Source organism: Hyperolius riggenbachi, chromosome 2 (genome assembly GCF_040937935.1).
Source record: "Hyperolius riggenbachi isolate aHypRig1 chromosome 2, aHypRig1.pri, whole genome shotgun sequence".
Taxonomy (NCBI): Eukaryota; Metazoa; Chordata; class Amphibia; order Anura; family Hyperoliidae; genus Hyperolius; species Hyperolius riggenbachi.
In genome coordinates, this window is record NC_090647.1 from 484,528,601 (window position 1) to 484,542,164 (window position 13,564).

Consider the following 13,564-nt stretch of genomic DNA (forward strand, 5'->3'; position numbering starts at 1 on the left):
GGGGGGGTCTGCCATGCTGGAAGGTGTAGCAGCCAGGACGGGGGTGGCAGCGGACGGCAGTAGGGGGTCCTCCCCTCCTCACCTGGGTCCCCCCCTTCCCCGCTCCCCTTCCAGCTAGCTTAAAGAGAATCTGTATTGTTAAAATCGCACAAAAGTAAACATACCAGTGCGTTAGGGGACATCTCCTATTACCCTCTGTCACAATTTCGCCGCTCCCCGCCACATTAAAAGTGGTTAAAAACAGTTTTAAAAAGTTTGTTTATAAAAAAACAAAATGGCCACCAAAACAGGAAGTAGGTTGATGTACAGTATGTCCACACATACAAAATACATCCATACACAAGCAGGCTGCATACACCCTTTGTTTTGAATCTCAAGAGATTATTTGTGTGTTTCTTTCCCCCTGCAGCTATCTTCCACTGAAGTTTCAGGCTGCTCTTTTCTTCCTGCAAACAGCTTTGCCCTTGTCTGAATTTCCTCAGTATGTAAAAGCCCAGCCAGCTCAGAGGACGATTTATCCAGCTTGTAAAAGATAAGAGAGCAGAGAGAAGCTGCACTAATCTAAATATCACACAGGCAGTGTGCAGAGAGGGGCCTAAAATAGAGTGACCATATTTTTGTGGGTCCAACCTGGGACGGGGGGGGGCGAAAAGTGGGAAGGAGTGAGGAGCACGCAGCGGCGAAGACTGGGGGAGGGGGGCTGCGGCGCGCGCAGTGCGCCGCGCCGAAAAAATGGGCGTGGCCATGACATTGTATGGGCGGAGCTAACGTAATGATGTAACAGCGAGGCATAAGAAAGCAGTGTTTACGCCATGATGTGGACAAACGAGACTTTGTATCATGGGTGTGCAGAAACTGTGTGATGCTAATAGTATACCGTAACCACAAAGCAGCAAACATAGCCATCTATGACCATTAAATAATAAATGCAGTAACAGTTACCCCGGACACCAGAAAATAAACGCAATAGGCAACATGTCAGTATAAAATAAATGCAATGCGGGCAAACATGTCAGTACAAAATAAACGCAATGCGGGCAACATGTCAGTACAAAATAAACGCACTGCGGGCAAACATTTCACCAGAAAAGAAACGCACTGCGGCCAAACATTTCACCAGAAAAGAAACGCACTGCGGGCAAACATTTCACCAGAAAAGAAACGCACTGCGGCCAAACATTTCACCAGAAAAGAAACGCAATGCGGGCAAACATTTCGCCAGAAAAGAAACGCACTGCGGGCAAACATTTCGCCAGAAAAGAAATGCAATGCGGGCAAACATTTCGCCAGAAAAGAAACGCACTGCGGGCAAACATTTCACCAGAAAATAAACGCACTGCGGCCAAACATTTCACCAGAAAACAAACGCAATGCGGCAAACATTTCGCCAGAAAAAAAAACGCACTGCGGGCAAACATTTCGCCAGAAAAGAAACGCAATGCGGGCAAACATTTCGCCAGAAAAGAAACGCACTGCGGGCAAACATTTCGCCAGAAAAGAAACGCAATGCGGGCAAACATTTCGCCAGAAAAGAAACGCACTGCGGGCAAACATTTCACCAGAAAAGAAACGCACTGCGGCCAAACATTTCACCAGAAAACAAACGCAATGCGGCAAACATTTTGCCAGAAAAGAAACGCACTGCGGGCAAACATTTCGCCAGAAAAGAAACAATGCGGGCAAACATTTCACCTGGAAAAGAAACAATGCGGGCAAACATTTCACCTGGAAAAGAAACAATGCGGGCAAACATTTCACCTGGAAAAGAAACAATGCGGGCAAACATTTCACCTGGAAAAGAAACAATGCGGGCAAACATTTCACCTGGAAAAGAAACAATGCGGGCAAACATTTCACCTGGAAAAGAAACAATGCGGGCAAACATTTCACCTGGAAAAGAAAGCATTTACTCACCTGGCAGAAGTGTCCGGCCTCTGGCGCGCTGCTCCGTCCCGGGACCGTCTTCCTCCTCCTGCTCTGGTCTCCCGCGCTGACAGGGCTACGGCAAGATGGCGCCCGAAGCCCTGTACTAGTGACACAAATAGGTCTCCAGTACAGGGCTTCGGCAGCCATCTTGCCGTAGCCCTGCTCGCCTGCCGGTGTCGGAAACAGACACCGGAAGAGGAGGCTGGAGCGGGGCTGCGGGCAATGAACTGGCACGGCGTCTATAGACACCGCTGCCAGTTCATTGAGGAGAGAGTGGCCAGAGTCCCGAGGCCGGGACGTCCCGCTGCTGAAAGCGGGACGTTTCCCGGGACCTCATGCAGCCTGGGACAGCGGACCCCGAATCCGGGACGTGTCCCGGGCAATCCGGGACGTCTGGTCACTCTACCTAAAAGGGGGAGTTCATAGCAGAACCACAACACTGAAGAACTTGGCAGCCTTCCAGACACAGGCCGACAAGTCTGACAGGGGAAAGATACATTGATTTATTACAGAGACTGTGATAGCAGAAAGTGTTGCAGTAAGCCAGAACACATTAGAATAGCTTTTGGAACTTGTAGGATGATAAAAAACAGGATGCAATTTTTGTTACGGAGTCTCTTTAAAATAAGCTTAAAATACTTAAAAAAATCAATGTTATAAAGCAAGCGGGGAACTAACTTCCTTGCATTCCACCGCTCACCACATTACTTCCTGTAATGCCGCCCTCTGTACTTCATTGGGCGGCATACAGGAAGTGACGTGGCAAGCAGTGGAGCGCAAGGAAGTGAGTAAGTTCCCCACACACCACTTGCTTTATAACATTGATTTTTAAAGTATTTTAAGCAGAAACTAGCTGGAGGGGGAGCCAAGAAGGGAGGACCAGGTGAGGGGGACGACCACCCCGTCCTGGCTGCTACCCCCTCCAGCGTGGCTCCACACCCACAGGCAGGGATGGGACACAGAAAATGGATCCATTTCTTTGTCCAAAACGGCCTGTGTAGAGAGGGATCCATTTTCCTATTGCCCTTCACTACTGCGTGTATCAGGATCCATATGAGGTCCGTGAAAATGCAGCAGATCCGGACCTTCTGTTCAGGTTTTGAAAACCGGTCCCTGCAAACGCAGGCGGATCCGTTTTTTGTTTCGGTAAAGGCAGCTGCTATTCTTAACATTGCTATCCATGGCTAATAATGGCTCTAGTTTTCATCATGGCGTATAGCAGGGGTGCCCACACTTTTTCGGCTCGCGAGCTACTTTTAAATTTGCCGAGGCCAGGAGATCTACCAACGACTCAAATGCTAAGCACGCCCCCCCCCCCCCCCGCGTAGGTTAGCCAGGTATATGTGCCTGCAGCATAGGTTGCGTGCCCTCAGTGTAGGTTAGCCAGGTATATGGGCCCTCAGTGTAGGTTAGCCAGGTATATGGGCCCTCAGTGTAGGTTTGCCAGGTATATGGGCCCTCAGTGTAGGTTTGCCAGGTATATGGGCCCTCAGTGTAGGTTTGCTAGGTATATGGGCCCTCAGTGTAGGTTTGCCAGGTATATGGGCCCTCAGTGTAGGTTAGCCAGGTATATGGGCCCTCAGTGTAGGTTTGCCAGGTATATGGGCCCTCAGTGTAGGTTTGCCAGGTATAGGGGCCCTCAGTGTAGGTTTGCCAGGTATAGGGGCCCCCAGTGTAGGTTAGCCAGGTATAGGGGCCCCCAGTGTAGGTTAGCCAGGTATAGGGGCCCCCAGTGTAGGTTAGCCAGGTATAGGGGCCCCCAGTGTAGGTTAGCCAGGTATAGGGGCCCTCAGTGTAGGTTAGCCAGGTATAGGGGCCCCCAGTGTAGGTTAGCCAGGTATAGGGGCCCCCAGTGTAGGTTAGCCAGGTATAGGGGCCCCCAGTGTAGGTTAGCCAGGTATAGGGGCCCCCAGTGTAGGTTAGCCAGGTATAGGGCCCCCCAGTGTAGGTTAGCCAGGTATAGGGCCCCCAGTGTAGGTTAGCCAGGTATAGGGCCCCCCAGTGTAGGTTAGCCAGGTATAGGGCCCCCCAGTGTAGGTTAGCCAGGTATAGGGCCCCCCAGTGTAGGTTAGCCAGGTATAGGGCCCCCCAGTGTAGGTTAGCCAGGTATAGTGCCCCCCAGTGTAGGTTAGCCAGGTATAGGGCCCCCCAGTGTAGGTTAGCCAGGTATAGGTCCCCCCAGTGTATGTTAGCCAGGTATAGGGCCCCCCAGTGTAGGTTAGCCAGGTATAGGGCCCCCCAGTGTAGGTTAGCCAGGTATAGGGCCCCCCAGTGTAGGTTAGCCAGGTATAGGGCCCCCCAGTGTAGGTTAGCCAGGTATAGGTCCCCCCAGTGTAGGTTAGCCAGGTATAGGGCCCACCAGTGTAGGTTAGCCAGGTATAGGGCCCCCCAGTGTAGGTTAGCCAGGTATAGGGCCCCCCAGTGTAGGTTAGCCAGGTATAGGGCCCCCCAGTGTAGGTTAGCCAGGTATAGGTCCCCCCAGTGTAGGTTAGCCAGGTATAGGGCCCCCCAGTGTAGGTTAGCCAGGTATAGGGCCCCCCAGTGTAGGTTAGCCAGGTATATGTACCTGCAGGCAGAGGAGAAGAGGCGGCGAGGAGAGACTCTGGCAGGCCAATGGGATGTAGGAGAGAAGCGGCGGCGAAGAGAGAGGCGGCGCGGCCGCTACGTCATGGCTGGGGGCGGCGCCGGGCACGTTACACACGCACATTACACAGGCTGCCCGCCGCCGCCCCCAGCCATGACGCAGCAGACGCGCCGCCTCTCTCCTCCCTCTCTCCTCGCCTGCATGCATCCTTATTGGCCAGCGGCCAGCAGCTAAACACGAGCTGCTGGCTGCAACAAACAATAACGAGACGCGGCCAAGAGGCCGCGATCTACCGGTAGATCGCGATCGACCTATTGGGCAGCCCTGGCGTATAGTTACCCTGCGGTAAAACAGTGTAACCCAACGTGCCATTGTGAAACGGGCCTCATAGTTGTCCAACTGAAACGGAATTCCCAGGCTGAGTATTTTTGGTCAGTTTTTATTTGATCCATAGGAAATGGGATGGTACGATACTAATAAACGAGTTGATGGAAATTTATGCTCACTTTCAGCAAATTTATACATCGTTTGAATATGGACCAATCAATCAGCTGCTGCATTTGAATGGCCTATCTTCAAAATGTGCATCAAACTCACAATTATTGACCATCCTAAAAAGTTACTATTCACAGGGCCGGATTTAGGCCAAGGCCGCCTAGGCCATTGCCTAGGGCACCACAGGAGCAGGGGCACCAAAGCAGCAGGCTAAACTAATACAGCAGGTACTTTGCTGCTAGCTGCCTGTGCAGCAGCCACCTTGCTCTCTGTGCGCGTTTGCATTGTGGCTGGTGGCTATGGACTTGGTCAGCATTGGAGACGGAAAGGAAGAGGAAGCTTCTGCACTGGAGACAAGCAAAGAAATGAGTGACACTGATGGCTGCTGCGATGTGAAGGTGAGAAGGTGCAGGGGTGGGAAAAAGAGGGATTAAGGGAGTCATCTGGCTACCTATACTGGAGGGAAAGGGGGGATGAGTCATCTAGCTACATATACTAGAGGGAAGGTGGAGGGGGTCATCTGGCCACCTATACTGGAGGGAAAGAGGGGAGGAGTCATCTGGCTACCTATACTGGAGGGAAAGAGGGGAGGAGTCATCTGGCTACCTATACTGGGGAGGTTATAACGCTATCTATACTAGAGGGAAGGGGGGAGTGGTCATCTCGCTACCTATACTGAAGGGGGCGGCTGGTGACAGTGTCCTAGGGCAGTAAAGAGTACAAATCTGGCCCTGTCAATTCATTGACCATCTTTAATGATCAGCGTATTTCTGAGCATGCAAATGGCAGTTTTCCCTCGTTGCAGGGTTCTTAATTCAGTAAAGTGATGCTGTTAAACAGATTCATGCTTATTATGGAGCAATTTTCTGCAGAAAAGTTAGTTGAAATGAGGAATCAGACAGAAGCGTGGCATGCACAGGTTGAGAACAATGCATAGCCTGATACTGGCAAAACAGGAACTGGGACACAACTGAGGCGTAGCTACTCCCCTAATGGTTGCTTAGCAACTAGTACAAGCCAAACACAGCACACACATCTACTGAGGCACAAATGGCTATGAATGAAACATCCTGACGTGACTTGCAAGGAGGTTTCTTTCAAGGTAACTTATTACCATATAGAAAGATCTACATTATTTTCCTAACAAGTATTCTGCTGATACTTAGGTTGGTATTTTTTTTCACTGATATTTTTTTTATTTTGCTTTTAGCCTCAGTTTACATGGATGTTTTTCAAATATCTCTACAGGCTCTTTAACACTTTGGGCTCGATTCACAAAGCGGTGCTAACCCAGTTAGAGACTTTAGGCATGATAACCATTGCACCACGCTGGTGAAAAGCCAGTTTAGGTGTGATAAGTTTAGGCATGATAAGTTTAGGTGTGATAAGTTTAGGCATGATAAGTTTAGATCGCTTGCAAAGTCCCGCACGCAAAGCAGCGCCATTAAACTTTATACGAAGTGCGCCAGACTTTGCTAGCGTAAAACTTTTAATCAGCTGTGCACTGCGGTGCTAACGCAGTTGGCGCTTAAACTTATCATGCCTAAACTTATCACACCTAAACTTATCATGCCTAAACTTATCACACCTAAACTTATCACACCTAAACTTATCATGCCTAAACTGAGTTTAGGCATGATAAAGGGCTTTTTACCAGCGTGCTAACTGTTAGCACCACTTTGTGAATCAGGCCCTTTGTGTGCTTTTATGCAATGCACAAAGGCATTACAACTGGCAGCCCACATAATTATTGGTTCCATTCACATATAATGCTTTTCTTTTCATGCAGAAGTGCAGGTTCGAAAGTCAAGGCTTTTGATAATTTTTGCTATTTGGTTCCATCACACGTAGTTATGCACTTCCAAGTAGGCCTTTTTATCAGATCTTTAAAGGACCACTGTCATGAAAATCTTAAAATTTAAAATACATGTAAACATATACAAATAAGAAGTACGTTTCTTTCCGAGTAAAATCAGCCATAAATTACTTTTCTCCTATATTGCTGTCAGTTACAGTAAGTAGTAGAAATCTGATATTACCGACAGATTTTGGACTAGCACATTTTCTCATGGGGGGTTCTCACGGTTTTCTTTATTTTAAAAGCACTTAGTGAATGGCAATTGCTCCGTCCAGCTGCCCAAAAAAGTATACAGCAAGCAGGGAGGCTGGCCTGCATCTTTGTATAAATCTTTTTCAGGGAGTGTCTTTATAAAGAATAAAGGCCATGCTGAGAATCCCCCATGAAGGGATGGGCTAGCCCAAAACCTGCTGGTAATGTCAGATTTCTACTACCTACTGTAAGTGACAGCAACATAGGAGGGAAGTAATGTATGGCTCATTTTACTCTGGAAAAAAATGTACTTCTTATTTGTATGAGTTTTAAATTTTAAGATTTTCGCGACAGTTCCTCTTCAAGGAAACCTAAAGTAATAAAAAAAAAGCCAGTTTAACTTGCCTGGGCCTTCTACCGCCCCCCTGCAGCCTGCCTGTACCTGCGCCATGACAAACTGATCCTCCGGCGACCCACTTTCAGTTCCGGCGACCGGCAACTCAGCGAGGGACCGGAGCATTTGTTTGCTGGTTGCAGGGGGCTGGTAGAAGCCCCAGGTACTTAGGTTCCCTTTAAGTACCTTAACCTCCTTAGCGGTATGCCCGACACTGTGTCGAGCATACCGCCGGCTGTGCCCAGGAGTCCCCCAGTATAGTTTTTAGAGCTTGCATAGCTGTAATAGCTTCAGCTAGCACTAGGCTAGCTGGCAGTGGTGGCCGGCATCCCCCGATTTCTTTTGATCCCCCGATCGCCCGCTAAATACATTACCCCCCCCCCCCCCCCCTGGATCCAGCATTTTGCGCAGCCTCCCTACACATCTCCGGTCCTCTTTATGCGAAGGATCGGGTCTGCGCATGACGTCATGTTCAATCCTCCCCATAGAGAAGAGCGGAGCTGTCCGGGGAGGCAGCGCCGATCGCTGGATAATGTATTTAGCGGGCGATCGGGGGGATCAAAAGTAATCGGGGATTGCCGGCCACCACTGCTAGCTAGCCTAGTGCTAGCTGAAGCTATTAAAACTATGCAATCTCTAAAAATTATACTGGGGGACTCTCGGCTGCAAACCCTCCTGAGCGGCGTAACACTCAGGACGTTAAAAGGAACCCAAGGTGAGAAACATAAAGAGGCCGCCATATTTGTTACCATTTACCTGGCTAGCCTACTGATCTTTCTGGTCAGTAGTGGATGAATAACATATGTGAATTGAGTATGCAGCTAATCTTATCAGAAACATCTGATCCGTATGCTTGTTCAGGGTCTATGGCAGGCATGGGCAAACTTGGCCCTCCAGCTGTTAAGGAACTACTAATCCCACAATGCATTGCAGGAGTCTGACAGCCACAGCATTGACTCATAAAGGCAAGTGCATTGTGGGACTTGTAGTTCCGTAACAGCTGGAGGGCCGAGTTTGTCCATGCCTGGTCTATGGCTAAACGTATTAGAGCAGAGGATCAGCAGGACAGCCAGGCAATATACATTGTTCAGTGGCGTAGCTAAGGAGCTGTGGACTCCGATGCAAGTTTTACAATGGTGCATTCCCAAGCACTCTATAAATAACAATAGATTCAGCGCACCAAAACCTGCCAATGGCAACTGCAGAGTCAGAGGTGCAAGAAGGGGATGGGGAACAGCTTGTTAATGATTACTACTATTCAAAGTATCTATAGAAGTGATTATTATGAGCACAGGACCAATAGAGAGCTAATACTGTAGTTGAGGGAGGGCCCTTTGGGGCCCCTCTGGCCCAAGGGCAACCTCTGCAACTCCTATTGCTACGCCCCTGACAGTGTTTAAAAGGAAAAAAAAATATGTCAGCCTCCACATGTTTTTCACCTCGAGTTCCCTTTAAAGGAAATCTGAAGTAAGATTAACACAGAGGCTGCCATCTTCATTGCCTTATAAACAATTCCAGTTGTTTGGCTGTCATGTTGTGCTTTTGGCTTTAGTTTTATTTGAGACGCACACCTGCAACAAGCATGCAACTGGTGGAGTCAGAGCAGAGTCACAGCATCTGATCTGCGCATTTTGGGCCAGTGACTTATAGTATTAGAGGCAAAGCATCAGTACAGAAGTCGGGCAACTGGCGTTGTTTATTCACCATTTATTGCAATCTGGATGCACTAACACATCCCATTTGCCCCTCTTATCATTAACAGGACTTTTTAATGCGTCGATTGCCGCTGCTTTGCATGCGCATGTGCACTCCCGCTGCTTGCACCCGCCGGGACTGACACATCTGTGTTGAATTGAATTCCATTTAAGGGAATGATCAAGGCTTTAATGAGAAGCCATTGATCATTCCTGTAACACTTCCTGCGTCAAATATTATTGCCCCTCCCAGTTGTAGCACCTCGGAGTGAGATGTAATTTGGGGTCTGACATTCACTGTATCCGCCATATTACTCTTACGTGCCCCGCGCAGCATAGAACTAGCCTTGAGCTAGTATCTGTGAGATACCAAGACTGTGTTGCCGGGTAAACTACTTATTAGCGAACAAAAGATTTGGTACTAACAGGCGCTCGTTAAATGAAAAGAAGAAAAGCAGACATTAAATGGTTACATTTTTAGATAATTACTCTTTTTTTTCTCTCCTGATCTCCAATTTTAGGACTGAACATTCTCAGGTCAGCCATGGAGGAATCAGTGGAGGATACACAGGTTCACCTCTCCTTAGAGACTAATGAAGACTTCAAACAAATCTTCTCTAACAAAATGCATGAAAGAGGATTGAAGCTGCAACAGAAAACACTGGATATGGCAAAAAAACAAAGAGAACACAAGGCAAAAACTGAGGAAAGGGCTCCTGCTGACGAGCTGGCGAGGGACTGGTTTAGCCAGGACAAAGCCACTGTGGGCACAAGAGCTTATCTGCTTGACACATTAATGCCCTCTGTAGTGGAGGGGATGGAAGCCATGCTAATGGAGGTCGAAAAGAAAAAAGTGCTTGAAGGTGATTCAGTCAAATTCGATCCGATTAATTATCTTGGAGAATATCTGATGAGACATAATCCTGAATTCTCTGCTGGTTCTGAGAAATCTCCATATGTCCGGGGTTTAGAACAAGTTGTGGCCGATCTGAAAAATAATGTTTTTGATTTAGAATTTAACAGGTAAGTTAAAACTGTGTGAGTGGCGTGCACACATGGTGAAAGGGATTGTATAAGGAACCATTCAAATTCTGCTTGAGAGTAATTATTGTTGTTCAAGGTAGTCAGTTGCCTGTCCTATAAACACTAGTGAAATTATTGCCAACTTCAGTACTAGAATGTCTAAATGCTGAAACCAAACCAGATTACATAAGGGCAGTATGAGGCCTGGGGGGCCATACCGCACTGCCAAAAACAGGCCTTTGGGGATTACTGCATTAATACGTGGAAATCCCCTTCTGGCCGACAGCAAAACAGGAAGTGACGCTCGCTTGCTCTCACTTCCTGCTTTGGAAATACGGAAGAGCACGGAAGCGTATTGTAAAAAACATGCACCGCCACCGCCGTCATTTTTAACATCCCTGCGTTGCCACAGACTTACATGGCTTCCGGTCCGCCACACATCGCTGCAGGTCGACGCATAACCGTGCGGTAACATAGGTCTATCCAAGCATCAGGGATGCATCGAAAATGTCACTTCCATCACATCGTGCCGTATCTGGTCAGTATGAAAGTCTTCATGGGCTCGATTCACAAAGCGGTGCTAACCCAGTAAAAGACTTTAGGCGTGACAACCATTGCACCACGCTGGTGAAAAGCCAGTTTAGGCGTTTTAAGTTTAGGCGTGATAAGCAGGGCCAGTTCAAGCAACAATGGGGCCCCAGGGAAAAATACCCCCCCCCCCCCCCAACAGATACCCGGAACAGAAATCGGCAATAAGGGACCTTTTTTGCAGCTGGTATAGTCATGGTGTGAAGCCCGAATCGGTCGGAGCTCCACATTTTGGCTGTCCCAGCCTGCATGGGGGACAAGGGGTTAAAAAGTTTCAGGAGGGGGGATCCCACATAATTAAAAAAAAAAAAATTCCCACATTCTAAACATAAAATTTTTTTGGGGGGAAAATAGTAAAAAATGCCAGGGATCTTCATGCAGCCATATTGCGGCTGTATAGCGATCCCTGGCCAAAGCGCTGCGGCTGCGTATGGACTCCCTTGAAACCCCGTCAGGAAATTTATTGCTCTTTCTTTTGATGCATGTAAAATTACACTACCGTTAGGTTTGCTACTAAAAGTGACATTTACCGCATTTAAAAGTATACTTTTTTCCTTCGAAACTTTAAAATCGATTTTCTCAAAAACTATAAGGTCTTTTTGAAAAATTGTTTTTTCCTCTTTTTCCCAATAATCTCCTTAACATATTCTGCAAATTTAGGGTTTCTAGCATTTAAGGTGGATTTGCTATTAACCATTAAAGTAGGCAGGTTTTTAAATGTGTATTCTTTTTCCTTTTAAACTTTAAAATCGATTTTCTCAAAAACTATAAGGTCGATTTGAAATTTTTTTTCCTCTTCTAGCCACTGGGGGCCCCTACAAGCTCTGGGGCCCTGGGGCAATTGCCCCCTTTGCCTCTATGGTAGTGCCGGCCCTGGTGATAAGTTTAGATCACGCGCAAAGTCCCGCATGCAAAGCAGCAACATTAAACTCTATGCGAAGTGCACCAGACTTTGCTAGCGCAAAACTTTTGATCAGCTGTGCACTGCAGTGCTAACCCAGTTGGTGCTTAAATTTATCACGCCTAAACTTGTCACGCCTAAACTGAGTTTAGGCGTGATAAAGGGCTTTTCACCAGCGTGCTAATTGTTACCACCGCTTTGTGAATCAAGCCTATAGACTTTCATTGCCCTGTGGTGGGGTGTAGTAAAATTACACAGTACCTCCCCAGTGTGAAAGGGCTGTTAATGTTACTACGTGTTACATTAAGAAGTCCGGGGGTATAGAAGTGAGAGGTTAACATTGTTTGTCAGTTGTTTAGGTTAAAGGATTAAGGTTGCACTTAATGATGAGGCGCACTAAAAACATAGCCACAAACTTGATATATATTGCAGGCTTGTCTGGTTTAATCTCTGGTTTAGTCTCTGCTAATAAGTAATTTCGATAACTTTATACAAATGTATGGGGCTAAGCTTTAGTATTCAGTTATAAAACCAAAATAATTGTATAAATGTTTGAATAAATGCTGATATATTTCGCACATCTTATGACGCATTGAATTGTTTGGGCCAGTTTAGTCTGCTATGTTCTTGTACCCCTTTCCAAAAACCACTCTGAGTCTTATATAGACTGTTTTACTTCATTGAATAGTTTTTGGATGACTGGTATTGGTTGGACCGCTTTTTACTTTTTTATCTTAATCAGTACACTATCTAGCCACATTGTTAGTGCTTCTAAAGGTATTAATAAATGAAAGACTTCAGATCAGTGGCATAGCTAAGGAGCGATAGGCCCCAGTGCAAGTTTTACATTGTGTAATTCTGTGCAGAGAAATTCCTATTTCTGTAAAAAAAATTTTGGCACAGCTGACGTGATCACAAGTCCATTTCACTTGTCATCCCCCATATCTTTACTGCGCACTACATAACTGACCTTTTTTTGATGGCAGGCTAGGGCAGCTAAAGGAAGAACTGAAGGATGCGCAGCAGAACAGGGATCAAGTAGAAAGTATCCAGAGCCAAGTGATGCAGAAGAGGAAGGGAGCCTTGTACCTGCAGTTCCAGGAATGGACACTCGATGTCACTGGAAGGATCCCTCTGGCACTGGTAAGATTGACAGCACCAATGGAGGAATAAATCTTCACAGTTAGGGCATGAACACATGTATGTTATCAAGGTTTCCGTTAATATAGGCGTTAGGTGATGCCAAGATAGAATATTGATAATGTGTTCTAAAGGCTTGTTCACACTAAGGGTGTTTTCAGCATGTTTTCAAAATCGCCTTAAAGAGGAACTGTAACGGTAAAACGTCCCCTGGGGGGTACTCACCTCGGGTGGGGGAAGCCTCAGGATCCTAATGAGGCTTCCCACGCCGTCCTGCGTCCCTCGGGGGTCTCGCTGTAGCCCTCCGTACAGCCGTGACGCAATATTTACCTTCCTGGCTCCTGCTCAGGCGCTCTGATGGCTGTCGGCTCCGAAGTAGGCGGAAATACCCGATCGCCGTCGGGTCCGCTCTACTGCGCAGGCGCAAGTCTCCGGCGCCTGCGCAGTAGAGCAGACCCGACGGAGATCGGGTATTTCCGTCTATTTCCGAGCCGAATGCAGCCACAGCGCACCCGCTGGAGCCAGCAAAGGTAAATATTAAAATTACAGTCGGGCCTGTCGCCGGCTGTTCAGAGGGCTGCAGCGAGACCCCCGTGGGACGCAGGACGGCGTGGGAAGCCTCATTAGGATCCGGAGGCTTCCCCCACCCGAGGTGAGTACCCCCCAGGGGATCTTTTTCAAGTTACAGAGTCTCTTTAAAAACGTTTGTGCAATGATTCCCTATGAGAGAGTTTACATCTGAGCGGTTTGTTTCTGATCCGCTCAACAA

General features: G+C 47.5%; 1 protein-coding gene across 1 annotated transcript in view; it reads left to right on the plus strand.

The window, feature by feature from the left end:
- Positions 1-6,000: 6,000 nt before the first annotated feature.
- Positions 6,001-13,564, plus strand: part of EFCAB5 (EF-hand calcium binding domain 5) — a 57,934-nt gene continuing 50,370 nt past the window's right edge. The window contains exons 1-3 of the mRNA XM_068270327.1: positions 6,001-6,107; positions 9,665-10,166; positions 12,642-12,798. Of these exons, the coding sequence (XP_068126428.1) occupies positions 9,688-10,166; positions 12,642-12,798 (636 nt within the window). The 5' untranslated portion in view covers positions 6,001-6,107; positions 9,665-9,687. The remainder of the gene's footprint in view (positions 6,108-9,664; positions 10,167-12,641; positions 12,799-13,564) is intronic.